The sequence below is a fragment of the Pinus tabuliformis genome, chromosome 7, assembly GCF_031772625.1.
Source record: "Pinus tabuliformis cultivar Carrire ecotype Pingquan chromosome 7, CPIR1, whole genome shotgun sequence".
NCBI classification, from domain to species: Eukaryota; Viridiplantae; Streptophyta; class Pinopsida; order Pinales; family Pinaceae; genus Pinus; species Pinus tabuliformis.
Window position 1 is genome coordinate 383,906,706 of NC_142293.1, and position 19,182 is coordinate 383,925,887.

Genomic DNA, 19,182 nt, shown 5'->3' on the forward strand with positions numbered 1-19,182 from the left:
TTTCTTCCTGCACGTCATTCGAGTACATCACTTATTTCTCCTTCCACGTCTTAATTTTAGATGGTATCATTCGTGCTGCTGAAGACTTTTGAGGCTTACTTTGACCATGGGATAAAGACCATGGGATTGCTTTATCCCATGGTCAAAGTACACTAAGAAACGTACGTACACTACACTACCTTGAGGTCTGCATTTTATAGAAAGCATGTGGAAACTGATGATGAAATACTTTGAGGTCTGGATCTTGTGGAATGTATGTGGAAACTGATATTAAGATTTTAAAACTAAGCTTTTGAATTTTATTAATTATCAATGAAATTTAAATTAAAAAAAATTATATCAATATGTTAACGTATTAATTACACAAGAGAGAAAAATGGCTTACTTTATACCGATATTCTGATATGTTATTGAATTTGTAATTAAAAGATCAAAGACTGTAAAATGCGCTTGTCCAATGGTTTTTTTATTCATTTTCATTTTAATTTTATTCGCTTTCAAAGATGGAGCGGACTGCGTATAGAAGGTTCCACATGTAGATGATAATCCTCTGCCCACAGTAAAATTTGAAAACCATTTAATAAATCTATCCTAGTATAAAAACATTAACATGAATCTATCATATTATTAACCACCTAAAAAATCGAAAGAATAAATAGACTCTCGTCAAAGAGGGCAGGGTGGCAGGCTTGACATGACTATCTCTCTTTGAATTTTATGAAATGTACACACCTCTGGTCACCTATATCATCAACATCCACTTACCCAACTCCTTACCTTCTTCCAATTTCATGCTCCATGCAATTGAACATGAACATGAAAATGAGAATGCAACGATATAGTTTTATCTGTCTAACAATGTTTCTTTTTTTAAATACTCTCCACTATTTTGGCCAACTTCCTGCACTAGTCATTTGCAGCGTTAACGCTCTCTCGGCAGATGGGGTCGCGCTTTTAGAAATCAAGTCATCTTTTGCGGTTCCTCCAAATGTTCTTTCAAGCTGGACAAACCACACCTCTTCCCATGTGGATCTCTGTACCTGGGAAGGTGTCCACTGCAGCACCCATGGAAGGCGGGTCGTTTCAATTTCCCTGCCATATAAAGGTCTGTCTGGCCATCTTTCTAGCGCTATAGGCAAGCTGGCTGCCCTGGAGAACCTCGATCTTTCCGGCAATAGCTTATCCGGTGCTATCCCTCGCCAAATAGGCAACTGCACTAAGCTTCAGGAACTCAATCTCGCCAACAATTTCTTCACGGGCTTCATTCCTGCTGATATCGGAAACTGCAGCTTTCTTACCGTTCTGAATATCAGTACCAACAATATTTCTGGTTTTATTCCGCCCGAACTGGGTAATCTGGTAAGCTTGACTACTCTCTCTATAGATACAAATAATCTCACTGGTATCATTCCTTCGTCTGTCGGTAAGCTTGTCAATGTTCAAACAATCACGGCATATTCCAACTCTTTCAATAGCTCTTTACCGCCAGAAATCAGCAATTGCAGTAAGCTGGTAAATTTGATCTTCCAATCCTCGGGATTGCGAGGAGATATTCCGCGGGAAATTGGGAATTTGAAAAACCTTGAACTAATGTCATTGTTCGATAATCATTTGACCGGTACCATCCCTTCCTCTATCGGAAACTGCAGCCACCTTCAGGTCATCTCTGTTTATCAGAACTTCTTACATGGTTCGATACCTGGGGAGATAGCCCTGCTCGAAAATCTGATAGAACTAATGGTTTATGAGAATCAGCTTACAGGTTCAATCCCCGCAGGCTTTTTCAGACGACTGCTGAAGTTGGAGGTCTTTGATGCATCCAAAAATGGTCTGACTGGAGCTATACCATATGAAATGGGCAGCCTGAAGAATTTGGAATTCCTGAAGTTCGCTTTCAATAGCATGTCCGGGTCGATCCCCTTAACTCTTTCCAATCTTACAAGCCTGCAGACCCTAGATATATCATTCAATAACTTCGAAGGCACTTTGCCTCAAGGAATTGGCTTTCTTCCCAACCTGGAACAGCTGTTTATCAGTGAAAACAAGTTCGAAGGTTCGCTGCCGGCTGGGCTTGGAAACTTCAGCAAGCTGATTAGTCTAGATTCAGATTCCAACGGATTCAGCGGATCGATTCCTTCGGAGCTATGTAGAGGTGGGTCGTTGACCCATCTTGTCATCTCAAATAACCAAGTGGAGGGGAATATCACCGGCCTTCTGCAAGACTGCGTCTCACTACAACGTGTCCGGCTGCAAAACAATCTCTTCACGGGCTTCATACCAGGTAATATTTCTAAGCTCTCCGAATTGTATTACCTCGAGATTTCTTACAACAACATCCATGGAAGTATACCCTCTTCCCTGGGACAGATGCAGAACCTTACTAATCTCCTCCTTTCCGACAACAATCTGACCGGTGCCATTCCTACCGAGATAGGAGAGTTGAGAAATCTGGGAAAGCTCAATTTGAGCCGCAATAATCTCAATGGAATCATTCCTCCAGAAGTAGGGAACTTATTTAATTTGGAGGTTTTAGATTTCAGTGGAAACTCGTTAGAAGGAAGCATACCGGCAGCCTTGGGCCATCTTATGAATCTGTTGACATTAAACTTGAGTGTAAACGCATTAACAGGAAGGATCCCCAGTTCCCTGGGGTATTGCAGACAATTAAGCGAACTATACCTGGCTAGAAATAAATTGAGCATGGCCATTCCTTTGGAGTTGGGAAAGCTTGCAACCAGTCTCAAGTATAAGTTAGATCTAAGCTGGAACAATCTATCAGGTTCTCTTCCTCCTGAGATAGGAAGTTTGATGTCCCTTGAATCCTTGGACGTCTCCCATAACCAACTCTCTGGTCAGATTCCTGAGTCTTTCACAGGCCTCATAAGCCTGGATCATTTCAACTTCTCTTTCAACCTATTTACAGGGGACATTCCTTCATTGAGGGTATTTTCACAAGGTCCGCAGAGTGCATTTGAGGGCAATCCCGGCCTTTGCGGACCTCCGACAACGAAGAGTTGTTCAGATTTAGAAGTTGAACATAAAGGGAAAAAATTAAGCTCAGTCGGAGTGGCAGGGATTACGGTCGCCTGTATTGGGACCATAATCATTCTCATCCTTGCGCTGAGGAAAACATCGAGGGCGAAGAACAACAGGGCTAACAAGGAGGATCCTGAAACGGGTATTTCTTCAGATGATCGACAACGTCAAATCACATATACTGATATAGTAGAAGCTACTGAGAACTTCAGCGATGATTACGTCATCGGCTCTGGCACATCCGGCAAGGTGTATAAGGTTGTTCTTCCAGGACGAGACAAAATCCTTGCGGCCAAGTGCTTAAAACTGGCAAATCATGGGGACGATGATTATCGACATCGGTGTCTGAGACAAGAGATCGAAGCTATGAAGAACGCCCGTCATAGAAACATCCTGCGTCATCGAGACCTGCTAACTGTTAATGATGTGACAGTTCTTGTGTGTGACTACATGGTTAATGGATCCCTGTGGGAATTTCTGGGCGGGGCATCGAAACCCAATAAGAAGCTGGACTGGAGGACTCTGTATAACGTCGCAGTTGGAGTGGCAGAGGGACTCAAATATTTACATCACGACTGCGAACCTCCAATTATCCACTGCGACATAAAATCTGCCAACATATTGCTGGACCATGAATATGTAGCACACATAGCTGATTTTGGACTTGCCAGGCTATTGAAAAATCCATCAATAGATTCTGAATCAAGTTCTCTCTTTGGAGGAACTCATGGCTACATTGCTCCCGGTACTAAATCTCCGTCTCTTTACTCTCTAAAAAGCTTATAAATCGTCCCCAACTATTTATTGTTGTTAATTATGAAGTGCAGGTGCAGAGATCATCATGTTATATGCAGAATGTAATAATCTGTAACGGTTGATGTTATGTGCAGAATGTGGGTATGGAGTGAAGGCATCGACGAAGCAAGACGTGTATAGCTTTGGAGTGGTGTTATTAGAGATGGTAAGCGGAAAGCCCCCTGTGGTAGAAGAGGACGATCAGAAATTTGTGCATCTGCCTGCATGGGCTGCGAAATTGATGAAAGAAGGAAAAACAGATGAAATAATTAACGAGGACTTGAGAAGTGCTGAGAATACTTCTTTACATAGTATTGTGAAGGATGAAATGGTGAAGATGATCGAGATTGCCTTATTTTGCACTCGCCCTGCTCCCAGTCTCAGGCCGTCTATGAAAATAGTGCTTGACATGCTTATTTCTCCTAACAGAGGGCAGGGCAGCGATTTGTCAGAGTAGTTATAGTTATGGAATTGATAATACTAGATGGAAGGATTTTCTATTTACAGTAAACTAGTGTTTGATTGTTCTTGCATTTGCCATTTACAGGAAAGTAGTGTTTCATTGTCTTAGAGGATGTTCTTTGTTTCTTGCTTTTGCCATTTAGGTACGTCTAATTATATAAACTCTTTGCTATTCGGATTTTAACTATGTACTTCTGTTCGGAAGTTAACTATGTACTTCTGGGTTAAATATGTATATCGCCCCTCTTGATTTTAGCGGTGTACTTCTACGACAAATAAGTAGCACACTTTTTATGTATATCGCCCCTCTTTATTTTGGTTGTCATGTACTTCTGGGAGAAATAAGTAGCAAACTTTTTATGTGTTATCTTGTCAATTTTATATGATATCATGGCCTTGTATCACTGGCATTTAGATCTCTGAGATAGTCATCTCGTTTTAGGAAATCCTTCTTACAGTTCCGTAACTTCAAGTTTGTTAAATCGCATATTTATGTCGCTTGAATAGCAATTTCAGATCCAGAGACATGATAATTATTTTGCAATCGTAGTTGTGGCAAGTTTCATTGACAAATTTATGTAAAGAATGTGGTCGAAAAGAGGAACTAAATGAGTGAGCCTTATCCATGATTCACTCTTTGGCTTTTGATTTCACAATCTTCTTGGCATTTAGGTTCACGTTTATTTTTCCTCTATTTATTTTTGCCAAAGAATTTGTTCAAAAGAAATTGTTAAAAAGCCTTTACAATTAATCTTAAGACTAAATGACATATTTCTGCATGGAAAGAATTTGTTTCCTGTATATAAAGAAATCAAATTCTAATACAAACACAGTTTTTTCTTATCTCTTTGAGATTTGGAATTTGATTATTTCCGAAAATCCACCCGTTAATGAATAACATTTATGTCAGGCTATTTCATTTATAATCTCATCAACCAATGATGTCGGGAATGGTTAAATAATATAATTTTTTTAACTAAATCCATAAACATTCATAAATTTTAAGGTTGTGCTTTTTTTGGCTAGAGATACAGTTTTTCCTTATCTTCTTTAACCATTGGAATTTGATTATTCTATGAATAAACAACATTCATGTCATGCTATTTCATTTATGATCTCATTAACCATTGGATTAATTAATATATATTTGTTTAATCAGGTCAATAAACATTCCTATGTTTTAGAGAGCTTTTTGGCTGGACGATCGTGGGACTCACTAATTGTAACTTGTGGATAGGGTATTCCAATAGGTAGCATTCCCTTTGTATGACGTCCTTGTATTTGTGTAACAACTTTTTATCTTCATCATTTTTTCTTTTGAGCAAAAACATTTTGACATTCATAAAGTAGACTATATCTATAGTTTATTTGTTCGATTAATAGACACATGTCTAAATCGATTAACAGTCACATATCTAAATCTCAGCTTTTCATTGTTTGAGAGGTATTTGTAATATTGAAAAAAACATTTTGACATTCATAAAGTAGACTATATCTATAGTTTACTTGTTCGATTAATAGACACATGTCTAAATCGATTAACAGTCACATATCTAAATCTCAGCTTTTCATTGTTTGAGAGGTATTTGTAATATTGTTCTAACTTGCAGATTCACTTGAGGGTTTAGGGTATGAGAGAGGTGGATGCATAATTACACTGATAGGCCTTCGTATGCATCAACACAGTCGTCAACACTTTCAATTTTCTGTTGACATCTGGCATAGTTTCCTACCATTTTTGTCCGTCTGCAAAAATTAAATAGCTGTGGTCCACGTAACCCTCATTAGGTGGCCCTGCATGAATTAAATAGCTGTGGTCCACGTAACCCTCATTAGGTGGCCCTGCATGTTTCCGTAACCTACGATTCAAATACACCTACTTAAGTGCGGAGTAATTAAGATATGGAACCGAATATACGGATGGTGTGGAGGGTAAAAATTCTCAATGCACGTAGATCGGATTATTCTGCTGATTCTTGGCCAGGAAGTTACCTGTTTTTTCTGAAGATTACCTAATGCTTTTCTCAGTTACAAAGTTCCAGTGTATTGGAAATAATAGCTATTTACGGCTCTGTCTGTATCTTTCCTATTTTAACTGTCCGGGAATCAAATTTCTATAAAACATTCTGATCAACTTTTAAAGGAAGGACCTATAAAGCCGTGAATCCTTCTGCCAAGATTGGAAATAGTTTAAAAGTATGAATCCCGAAATATAAAGCTGCGGGATCTCCTCATATTTTGTATTTGTGCTTTAATATTTTTGCATCTTAAACGTGAGCACGTTAATATCCTCCGTTAAATCCTCACTGTTTAGCCCTTACACATTAAGTCTCCCTCTTTCTATCAAATGTTTAAGCTCAGATCAAGTTCCACTCTACTTGCATAGTTTTTAAAATTTAAGAACGATCCTCAGAATCTGTAATTTTCTGCCATCTATACACCTTCTATTTAGAAAAATGGAAATTACATGAGAATTCTATCCAAAGGCAGGAAAACGAAAAGGTTCGGTCAGAGAACTTGTCAATCAGAGATGCCATGAGAAATCCCATCTGCACAAACTGTGGAGGACCTGCTGTTCTTGGCGAGATGTCCTTTGAAGAGCAGCAACTTCGCATTGAGAATGCCTGCTTAAAAGAAGAGGTTTATCTTGCCCTGTTCCCCTTCAGCTCCCCCAGCTTTGCAAAAAAAAAAACCCATTCTATCTGAAATTTTATCTAAACTTAAAGATTTGTTGGTTTGGATGTATGCAGCTAGATCGATTGTGTGCACTAGCAGGGAAGTTCTTTGGCAGACCCATTCCTTCAATGCCATCTGTTCCCCTTATGCCTAAATCATCCCTAGACCTTGGAGTCGGTGGCATGCCCACTTCGTTGCCCTCGGCTAGTGCAGACTTGATGCATGGACCTGCTGGTGGTCGAACAGGAAACATAATAGGTATTGAGAGGTCGATGCTGGCTGAGCTTGCTTTGGCATCCATGGAAGAGTTGTTCAAGATGGCTCAAGCAGATGAAACCCTTTGGATTCCGAACCTGGATGCTGGTAAAGAAACTCTCAACTATGAAAAATACATGCGCCAATTCCCTTCCACCATTACGCCAAAGCCTATAGGCCTTGCCACTGAGGCTACTAGAGAAACTGGCATGGTGATCACAAACAGCTTGAATCTTGTTGAAACACTCATGGATGTGGTACATAAACTGCAAGTCCTCCTCTCATTGAACTAAATCAGTCATCTTATAACAGCTCAAATTTTCAAAACTTTGGAGCATGTGCACTGTTCCTACTAAGTGTTTACAAGAGAATTTGAAAAATGATCACAAGTATATATAATGGCTAAGGTGCTTTTTGTTTTACACAGGATCACTGGAAGGAAATGTTCCCCTGCATGATATCCAGGGCAGCCACAGTCAACGTAATATCGAGCGGAATGGGCGGGACAAGGAACGGTGCACTGCAGCTGGTAAGCTTCTAGGATTATTGTGGGGTATTTTTTTTATTTTTTTTTCAATTACCATTTTGTTTTACGTTCTGATTACTAAGATGCAGTTTTCTGTGACTTGCAGATTTATGCAGAATTGCAAGTGCTTTCACCGTTGGTTCCTGCTCGAGAGGTTTACTTTCTTCGATTCTGCAAACAACACGCTGAGGGCGTATGGGCAGTGGTGGATGTATCTGTTGATGGCCTTCCACATAATTTGCCTGTAGGATTTATGAAATGCAGGAGGTTGCCTTCTGGTTGTTTGATTCAGGACATGCCCAACGGGTATTCCAAGGTTGTGCCCGAATCTTATGTCACTGATAATGGGGAATGTTGAAATGTAATTTCAACTGAAGCTGAATGTTGAAATGTAATTTCAACTGGAGCTCAATTAAAACAGCGACCGTAAACTTTTCGAAAACCACCATTACTCCCATTGCATGGTTTTGCTGACCAAGTGGTTTTGCTGAGCAAGTGGTATTCTCCGGAGGGGCAGTGATACAATCACCCGGAGCAGTGATACAATCACCATCTGACGCGTGTCCTCAGTGCATTTTTCAAAACAGCTTTTCATCCGAGCATAAAGTTCGAATGAAGAGGGCCGCGCGATATTGTTGTCAGCGGTCGGATTAGATCTACGGTTGTGAACAAGCCTGTAAAATGACATTACGTGGAGTAAAAGTTTTGTTTGACCTGCAAAATGACATTACGTGGAATAAAAGTTTTGTTTCACCGCCAGCGTTTCAGTAAAACATTTAATGGAGTTTAATGTTATTCGTAGTTTGTTGGTAAGAGTTTTAATTTTAATGTTTTTAACTCACAGAAAGTATGGGCATAGTAAAATGCGCATTTGATATGTTTTATTTCATAGTGTTGTTCATTATATATGCAATGTTATGTAAAACTCGCAACAACAAATGAAAAGAGGAATTTTACAACAGGTTGATTTGAGAATATGCAAATGCAATGGAAGCACGCGCGTAAGTTCAGTGTAAGGTCAGTGTAAGAAAATTTGTATGCAGTGAAATTTTTTTTTGTTTGTTGGTTAATATGAAATGTAATGCTCCGCAGCAAATGTAAAAGAGATTTTTACAGTAGTAAATGTAAAGGAAATTTTTTTTTACACACAGTAGTGTAAAATTTCCAAAAAAGATAGAATAATTTCTTTTGTTTTGAAGTCTATAGTTGTAATACCTCTAAGAGAGGAAGATCCTTTTGTATCACCAGTTTTATTAATGAATATAAAGTTATATGTGTGTGAGAAATTCTGTTTGCTCAGAAAAAATATTTTAGCTTCCGTGTCCTAAGATCTTGTGGTAGAAACAGAGCATCTCTATTCTGTTCAAGTTACTTTTGTTTTGGAATTTAGCAAAAAATTCCCAACATTGGTATCAGAGCTTGTCCAGGCTCTTTGAAGGTGTCAAAGAAACTGAAGGAAGGTTTCTTGCTGCAACAACTTCTCCAGCAGAGTGAAGACTCAGTCAAAAATCCGCTGAGGACACTCTGTTATTTTAAATACACAGTCAAGTATTTTGAAGAGTGCAAGAATGGCTGGCTCTAGCACCAGCACTAGCATGGGTATTTTTAATACTCAGCTCCCACAGTTTAATGGGAAAAACTATGACTATTGGGCAATAACTATGAGAGCTTTGCTTGCCTCACAAGACTTATGGGAATTTTTTGAGAATGGATTTGAAGAGCCAGCAGATGAAGAAGAGTTTAATAACTTGACACAAGCAGAAAAAGATCTGTTGAAGAGCTATAAGAAGAAGGATTCAAAAGCCCTCATATTTTTGTATCAAACAGTGCATGAGAGTGTGTTTCCAAGGATAGCAACAACCAATACATCCAAAGAAGCATGGAAAACTCTCAAAACAGCCCATCAAGGCATGGAGAAAGTGAAGACAGAAAAACTACAGATGCTGAGGAGAGATTTTGAGAATCTATGCATAAAAGAGTCAGATAATATTGACTCATTCTTCACACATGTGATTGGTCTAGTCACATAGATAAGGTCTCATGGAGAGATCCTTAAAGAAAGGAGGATTGTGGAGAAACTATTGAGGGTCCTACCTTCAAAGTTCAATGTGATTGTCACCACCATAGAAGAGACAAAGGATCTCACAAACTTCATAGTTGATGAACTACATGCATCACTGATAACACATGAGCAGAGATTTAGTAGAAATGAAAACTGATCTCTAGAGCATGCCTTCAAGACCCAGATGTCCTTTGGAAGAGGAAGAGGTCAACGCAGAGGAAACAAGAGAGAAAGAGGCAGAAGTCAAAACAGAGGTGGAAGAAATAGTCTAGAAAATGCTCAAGGAAGAGGCAACAATCCAAATCAAAAGCAAGGCCAAGGCAGCAGCGAACAAAGTGGACAACATCATGTTCAAGGACAAAGGTATGAAAAATCCAATGTCCAATGTTATTATTGTAAAAAATATGGGCATTATGAAAATGAATGTAGGAAGAAACAACATGATATGAATAATAGAACTAGTGCAAATTTCACTAGAGAAAATATCAGCCAAAATAATTTGTTTCTTGCTTGTAATATGGCTAAAGAAAAGAGTGAAGATATATGGTTTCTAGACTCCGGTTGCAGCAACCATATGACAGGAAACATAGCTCTGTCTTCTATGTTAGATCAGAGTGTGAAGTCACAAATCACAATAGGGACTGGTAATAAAGTTTCTGTTATGGGAAAAGGAGAAGTAAAAGTTTTAACAAAGAAAGGAGAAAAAAAACCATAGCAGATGTTTATTATGTTCCTGGAATGAAATATAACCTCTTAAGTATTAGACAGCTTGTTCAAAAGGGTTACAATGTTTTCTTTGTGAATGATGTATGCACCATCATGGATAAAAAACCCAGCAAACAATGTATTGCTGAAGTGAAGATAACAAAGAAGAGGATGTTCCCTCTCAAAATGAAGGCAGATTTGAAAAATAAAGAAATAATTGCAGCAGTGACTCAAGAAGCTTTCCAAAGCGAACCAAAGGATGAAAATTGGTTGTGGCACTTGAAATTTGGACATCTCAACTTTGGAGATCTTAATTTGTTGAGTAGAAAATGAATGGTAAGAGGACTACCATTGATAGAGAAACCAAACAGCCTTTGTGAATGTTGCATCTTGGGGAAACAACACAGAGAAAGTTTTCCATCAGGGAAAAGCATAAGGGCAAAGCACCCTTAGAAATTGTTCACTCAAACTTATGTGGACCGATGCAAACTCCATCACTTGCAGGCAACCACTACATACTAACATTCATTGATGATTTTACTAGAAAAACTTGGGATTATTTCCTGAAGAACAAAAGTGAGGTGTTTGAAAGATTTTGCAATTTCAAAGCACTTGTGGAAAACCAAAGCGGGCGGCATATCAAAGTTCTGAGAACTGATAGAGGAGGTGAGTATATCTCCAAGGAATTTCTACGTTTTTGTAGAGAAAATGGAATTCATAAGCAGTTTACCACTAGGTACACTCCGTAGCAAAATGGAGTTGCTGAAAGGAAGAATAGGACAATCATGGATATGGAGAGGAGCATGTTAAAGGCAAAGCATTTGCCAAATGATTATTGGGCTAAAGTTGTACATTGTGTAGCGTACATTTTGAATAGATGCCCTACAAAAGCAGTGATGAACGGAGTGCCGGAAGAAGCATGGAGTGGGAGAAAGCAAGGAGTCACCCACATGAAAGTTTTTGGTTGTGTGGCCTATACACACATTCTAGATCAGATAAGGAAAAAGTTGGACAGCAAAGGGGAGAAATGTATATTCATTGGATATAGTGAGGAATCCAAAGCTTACAGGTTGTATAACCCATCCACCAAGAAGCTCATTGTGAGTAGAGATGTTCAGTTCATTAAGGAGGAAGTTTGGGTTCGAAGCATAGAGAAAGTAGTGAATGTTAAAAGCTCTTTGTCACATGATGAAGATGATGAGGAGATGGCTGAAATACATACCCAAACATCAACACCAACACAAGGACAACAAGGGACACCCTTGAGGAGAAATGAAAGTGCTTCTACAAGCACACCACAAGGAGGAAATTCAAGTGCTTCTTCAAGCACTTGTACAACAAATGAAAGAGGTAAAAAGTTCAGAAATTTAAGTGATATTTATGAGCAAGAGGCATCAAATGAAGGTATGAATTCTTTGTTTGCATTATATTGTCATGTGGATGACTCTATTCATTTCCAAGATGCAATTAAGGATAAGAAATTGATAGAAGCTATGGATGAGGAGATCAATGCTATAGAAAGAAACAAGACATGGGATTTAGTTGAACTACCAAAGGGAAAGGAAGTCATTGGAGTTAAATGGGTCTACACAACCAAGAGTAATGCTGAAGGCAAAATAGAAAGACACAAGGCAATACTTGTTGTCAAAGGATATAAGCAGTAGTATGGGAGAGATTATGAGGAAACTCTCGCACCGGTTGCTAGAATGGAAACAGTGATAGCAGTGCTATCCATAGCAGCACAAAACAAGTGGAAAGTTTACCAAATGGATGTGAAGTCAGCATTCCTAAATGGAGTGTTAATGGAAGAGGTCTACATTGAAGAACCTCTAGGCTATGAAAAGAAAGGCCAAGAGCAAAAAGTATGCAGATTGAAGAAAGATCTTTATGGGCTGAAGCAAGCACCAAGAGCATGGTACAGTAGGATAGATTCCTATCTACTGGAAAATGGATTTGACAAATGTGAGGGAGAACCCACCCTCTACATCAAAGAAAATGATGGTAAAATACTAATTGTTGTGTGGTATGTTGATGATGTTATTTTCACAGGTAATGATGATTATCTCATTGAAAATTTCAAAGCAGTCATGAAAGAAGAATTTGAAATGACTGACATGGGTTTGCTGAGATACTTCTTAGGAATAGAAGTAGAACAAGATGGAAATGGGATTTTTATCTCACAGGCGAAATATGTTAAGGAAGTGTTGAAAAGATTCAACATGCAAGAGAGCAAGACAACAATCACTCCCACAGTGATGGGATTAAAACTTAGAAAAGAGAACAACAGCAAGGATTTTGATATTAGTTTGTACAAGAGCATAGTTGACAGCCTCATGTATTTGATTGCAACTAAGCTAGATATAATGTATGCTGTTAGTTTGATTTCCAGATTCATGGAGAGGCCAAAAGAAGCACATTGGCAGGCAACAAAAAGGATTCTGAGGTATGTTAAAGGTACTAAAAGGTTTGGGATTTTATATACTACTTTGGAATGTTCAGATTTAATTGGATACACTGATAGTGATTGGGCTGGAAGTGTAGATGATCGGAAAAGCACATCTAGTTATGTTTTTTGCATGGGTTCAGGAGCTATTTCATGGGCTTCTTAAAAACAACCTATTGTAGCATTGTCTATAGCAGAGGCGGAATATGTGGCAGCTACAGCAGCAGCATGTCAAGTAGTTTAGATGAGAAGGATGTTAAGGAGCTTAGGCCAAGAGCAGGCAAAAGCAACTGTGATTTTTTGTGACAATAGCTCAGCTATTGCATTTCAAATAATTCGATGTTTCATAAGAGAACGAAACACATTGACACAAAGTTTCATTACATCAGGGAATTGGTAAACAGTGGAGAAATTGTCTTAGAACATTGCAGAACTCAGGAGCAGGTTGCAGACATTCTGACCAAGCCATTAGGACAGAAAAGTTTTGAATTTTTGAGAAAATGTCTGGGTATGACTGATAACCCAGCAGTTGAAATTAAAGGGGAGTGTTGAAATGTAATTTCAACTAGATCTCAATTAAAACAACGACCATAAACTTTTTGAAAACCATCAGTACTCCCATCGCACCGCTTTTGCTGGGCAAGTGGTATTCTCTGGAGGGGCAGCGATACAATCACCATCTGACGCGTGTCCTCAGTACATTTTTCAAAACAGCTTTTCATCGGAGCATAAAGTTCGAATGAAGAGGGCCGCACGATATTGTTGTCAGCCGTCGGATTAGATCTACGGTTGTGAACAAGCCTGCAACATGAACTTACATGAAGTGAAAGTTTTGATTTTGACCACCAGCGTTTATCAGTAAAACATTTAATGGAGTTTAATGTTATTCGTAGTTTGTTGGTAAGAGTTTTAATTTTAATGTTTTTAACTCACGGAAAGTATGGGCATAGTAAAAAGCGCATTTGTTATGTTTTATTTCATAGTGTTGTTCATTATATATGCAATGTTATGTAAAACTCGCAGCAGCGAATGAAAAGAGGAATTTTACGGCAGGTTGATTTGAGAATATGCAAATGCAAGGGAAGCACGCGCGTGAGTAAAGTTACACAACAGTGTAAGAAAATTTGTATGCAGAGAAAGTTTTTTTTGTTTGTTGGTTAATATGAAATGTAATGCTTTGCAGCAAATGTAAAAGATATTTTTACAGCAGTAAATGTAAAGGAAATTTTTTTTACCCACGGTAGTGTAAAATTTCCAGAAAAGAAAGAGTAATTTCTTTTGTTTTGGAACTGCATTTGAAGCAGTCTATAGTTGTAATACCTCTGAGAGAGGAATATCCTTTTGTATCAGCGGTTTTATTAATAAATATAAAGTTTTATGTGTGAGAAATTATGTTTGCTCAGAAAAACTATTTTAGCTTCCCTGTGCTAAGATCCTGTGGTAGAAACAGAGCATCTCTGTTATGTTCAAGTTACTTTTGTTTTGGAATTTAGCAGAAAATTCCCAACAGGGAATAGGAATTATCATGCGGGTACAGTAACCAATTAATCTCAGATGTAATGTATATGTGTTTGACGAAATATTAGGTGACATGGGTAGTGCATGTGGAGTATGATGATCGTGGAGTGCACAGGCTTTACCGTTCTCTGTTAAATTCCAAGATGGCTTTTGGAGCACAGCGCTGGCTGGCAACTTTACAAAGTCAGTGTGAGTGCCTTGCTATTCTCATAGCAACAACGAACGTTTTAGCAAAAGATCCCACGGGTGAGAACCATAGTGATGCCCTTTTCTTTTCTTTTTTATCGCACAGAGAATAGCAAGATGTAGAAAAATATCAGGGCGGTTATCTAAATTTTTTTTAAGTTCTTGATAATGGGTAAATTTAGGTTCTTCATGATGGGTGGAGTAAGCTTTTATGAGTGGAGTAAGCTTTTATGTTTCTTTTTATGATAAGTGAAGTGTTTCTTAGCAATTTTGGCCCATATAAGTTTTTACTAAATATGAAAACATAATTGTTTTCATAAAATTCATCTTACGACACTAATTATGAAGAATCCATTCATCTGCATAGCCATACCGACTCCCAATGGGCATCGCGGCATGTTGAGACTTGTGCAACACATGACGGACAATTTATGTGCTGGAGTGAGTGCGTCGACTGTACACATCTGGAATAAGCTCTCTGGTAACATTGATGACGATGTTCGTGTTATGACAAGAAAGAGCGTTGATGACCATGGAGAGCCACCTGGTGTAGTGCTGAGCGCGGCCACCTCAATGTGGCTTCCTGTTTCTCCGCAAAGATTATTTGATTTCTTGAGGGATGAGAGACTCAGAAGCGAGGTAAGGAATAACTGGACTCAATAATTCATAGCATGGCATTGTTTTTTCTATTTCATTTCATCCATAGCTGACACTCTCTACTGACCACTGATAAAAAAAAAAAAACTGGAGCAGTGGGATATACTGTCAAATGGAGGTCCAATGCAAGAAATGGCTCACATTCAGAAAGAACAAGATACTGGGAACTGTGTTTCTCTTCTAAGAGCAAGCTTATGTTCCTTTTCTTTTTCTTCGAAATGCTTCTTGGAGAATAATTCCTCTATGAAACACTAACCCTAACTGTGAATGTTTTTGATTTTAGGCCATGAATTCCAACCAAAGCAGCAGCATGTTGATCCTGCAAGAGACTTGCCCAGATGCATCGGGGTCTCTTGTAGTTTTTGCTTCAGTGGACATCCCAGCGATGCATGTGGTTATGAGTGGGGGTGATCCAGCTTATGTTTCCCTCTTACCCTCTGGCTTTGCCATTCTTCCAGACGGACCAGAATGAAGGCCCCTTGCACTAAACCCTACTGGAAATGGCGTTGGAGTCAACAGCCCGCATGTGGGAGGAACACTTTTAACAGTTGCATTCCATATATTAGTCAACAGCTTGCCAACAGCCAAACTCACAGTAGAATCAGTGGAGAGAGTGAATAACCTCATATCCTATACTGTGCAGAAAATCAAGGTAGCTCCGCACTGTGAAGATGCTTCGAAATGCATCGACAAATGTCTCTCTTTATGTGATTTACACCGAAGTTCTACTTATAACAAGTTTTCCAGTTTCAAACCAAAAAAAATAACATATTTAATTTAATATTATTTATTTCATTGGTGTTAAGTTGATTGGAATGAAATAGATTAGATTTCATATAACTCTTTAAAAGCCTCTGAAAATATAAATTTTATATTAATGTTACATATATTATTAATATATAAGTTGTATTGGCAGCGGTTTGATGTGCTATTCAGCAGGAGCGTGTTGATCAGAAGATGAGTTCTTCTGTGCAGTGCTGAAGAAGCGTATAAACAATATATAATGGACAATGAAAAAACCAATGTTTACTAATACTGTTTACTTAGTTTATGCATGTATCATTCCCTCCCTTGATATTACATATATTATTTAGTATTTATTTTTAATTCATTATTGAATCAAATTCAAGTTTATACATCTCTCATTCCCTTTCTTATAATATATTATTTAGTGTTTATTTTTAATTCATTATTGAGTCAAATTCATTGAATTTTGAACACTGTAAACACACAATTGAATAAGCATGGCTTTAGATAGGCATAACGGTTATAACCATAGACACAATTTCGATCACGACTAAATATAGGGCGCATATATATATATATATATATATAGATATATATATGAGAGTTTGTATTTAATTTAAATTTTAATTAAAAAAATATGATAATTATTTATATGACATGGATTAATATAAAATAAATAAATATATTTACTTGGAATTAATATATATTATAATTTAAGCAAGTTTTAAGTTCGAATTAAAAATAATAATAATGGTCTAGTGATTATATTTCACTTGAATTTTAATATCTACTTAATACATAATTAACATATTAATTGTTGATATTGATGTCAACATGGTCATGATGTTAGTTAAGTTGACAATGTGATGATTATGTTGCTATCGATGTCAATAGTATGATGTCACTCATGTTGGTTTGTGTTGGCATTGATGTTAATCACATGATGGCATTGATGGAGTTGATGGAAGCATATTGGTCTTCGAGGAGCTGACATTTGCATTGGTGTACATGTCATAATGGTTTTTTGATGTTGCTATAGGTAGATGATGTTGCTAATGTGATGGTTTGATGATGGTGCTACAGGGGTTTTCAGGTATGTTCAGATGTGTTGCGGCTTGTTCATAGGTTTGATGGAGAGTGGAGGACTTCTTGGCACACTTTCCAACCTTGTTTGTTGGCCCTTGTAGGTCAACTTGGCAGTGACACTTGGGAGGCATGTTTGATCTACTTGCAGATGTGTCAGAGGCCATGTCAGAGTTTTGGAGGCTAGTACAGATGTTGGAGAAGAGGATGTAATAGGTGGGAAAGGTTCTAAGTTGAAGGCGTAATGTTTTCCCTCAGTTTTAGCCACATGATAAGCCTATGGGAATGGTTGGAAGGCTCCAGTTGCTGGAAGAGAAACCTATGGGAGTGGTTATAGGTTCCAGTCACACATATTTAGTGTCATCAATGCAACTGAGGAATTTGACGAGATTTTCTCTGCATTTCTAGTGCTATTCGGAAGAAAAATACCTTGGAAATTCCTAGAGGCTTCTAAAATTGTTTGAAAAAGTCAGAAAATGTTTGAAAATGTCCTCTCATGATGTGAATGCATTTAGTGCACTAGTATTGACCTTAGTGGATTGATTTAGTCCAATTTGTGCACCTTTGATCCTAGCCCTAGGCTCAATTTCACGCTACATGTTTTATATACTTTATCTTGTAGCTATGTGGTGGTTGATTATGAGTTGAGGATATATGTATGAGAGTGAGAAGGTATCATAGAAGGAGATTATGCTTTAGACCTTGAGTAAAGTATATATGCTTCAGTCTTAGTGTTATTGACAAAATAGTGAGCAGATCTAAAGCAAGTTTCATAATGGATCAGAATTGAAGCTGCTAGAGTAGAGATCATTTGGAGAATTTTGTATGTTGTTGGGAAGTGTTTATGTTGATGATTCTCACACTTGTTTTATGCAGGAGTTGTTGATGCATTTGGCACATAGCCATAGTGTCTCTTGTTACTGATTGTATTATGCAACATTATTTTTTTGTGAGAGTTTGATTGTATTCAGATTTATTATGGCCACAATTTGCTATTGGAGAGCACATGTTTTGTAGAGTTTGTTTTCATTTTGATTTGATGATGAGATCTTGCTGTTAAGTGTATGTATGCAAAATTTATTTCTTCTTGAGCCTAGTGTCTTGGGATCCAGCTTGAAAATAGTTGAAAGGAGGTCCACATAGTGGTGAGGAGCAGTGACTCCATGGAGGTGGAGTAGTGATATCGAAGCTTCAGCGAAAGGAACAACTTTCTCATCCAATGGTAGTTTGATAGTTGAATCAAAGTTGGGCAAGGATCGATTGATCATGGTGGATTTTAGCGGATGGTACTCTGTAGATCCATAGAGAACAAATTTTTTTGAGTTGGTGAGTAGTATCAAGTCTCCTAGCCAATCGATGTTGGAATTTTTTATATGAGGTCGAGTCTCCATGTTGATGGGAGTTAGCAAGCTATGTAAAATACCAATTGCTTGACTAAGAGAAATTCAAAGAAAAGTAGCAATAACAAGGGTGGTTTTTCTCCTTGAACGGTTTCCACTATAAATATTGTGTCTCATGTATGATTGATGTGATGTGATGTGCATGCTTATTGTTTTGTAGCTACTTATGGTTTTCAATTATGTTTATGTGATGCACATGTTATGATTCTTATTATTTATTGGTTAACATATGTGTGATTCAGTAATTGAAGTTTAAATTGGTAAAAAACATATATATATATATATATATCACACTATTGATTCACCACCACCCCCACCCACCCCCAATAGTGCTCAAAGGTTTCCAACAATTGGTATCATAGTGGGGCTCTTGGTTGCAGCTTCATCATTAGAGAGTAGATTTGGGGTTTGTTGACGGAAATTGATTTTTTTCTCTTTTTTTTTTGAAATGGTCGTCCTCACTACTACAAATTAGAAATTATGGCACAAGAATGTAAAATCTCAATTGTTACCTTGTTGATATAACATTTGAAAAGTAGTATGTGAAGGTTGTGGCAAGGATCCAATTGCAAATGAGGTTTTGCAGCAAGATGCACAAGAAACATGCATAATCTAAAAGAATATTCATTAT

The 19,182-nt window shown here is 37.8% G+C and overlaps 1 protein-coding gene and 1 pseudogene across 1 annotated transcript; both read left to right on the forward strand.

The window, feature by feature from the left end:
• The first annotated feature begins 858 nt into the window (after window positions 1-858).
• On the forward strand, window positions 859-4,288 carry LOC149247588 (uncharacterized). The gene is made up of 2 exons (XM_089444663.1): window positions 859-3,781; window positions 3,927-4,288. Exons 1-2 carry the CDS (start codon window positions 859-861, stop codon window positions 4,286-4,288), a joined length of 3,285 nt encoding a protein of 1,094 aa, XP_089300789.1.
• Window positions 4,289-6,783: 2,495 nt separating this feature from the next.
• On the forward strand, window positions 6,784-17,396 carry LOC149247589 (homeobox-leucine zipper protein ANTHOCYANINLESS 2-like; annotated as a pseudogene).
• The last annotated feature ends 1,786 nt before the right edge of the window (window positions 17,397-19,182 follow it).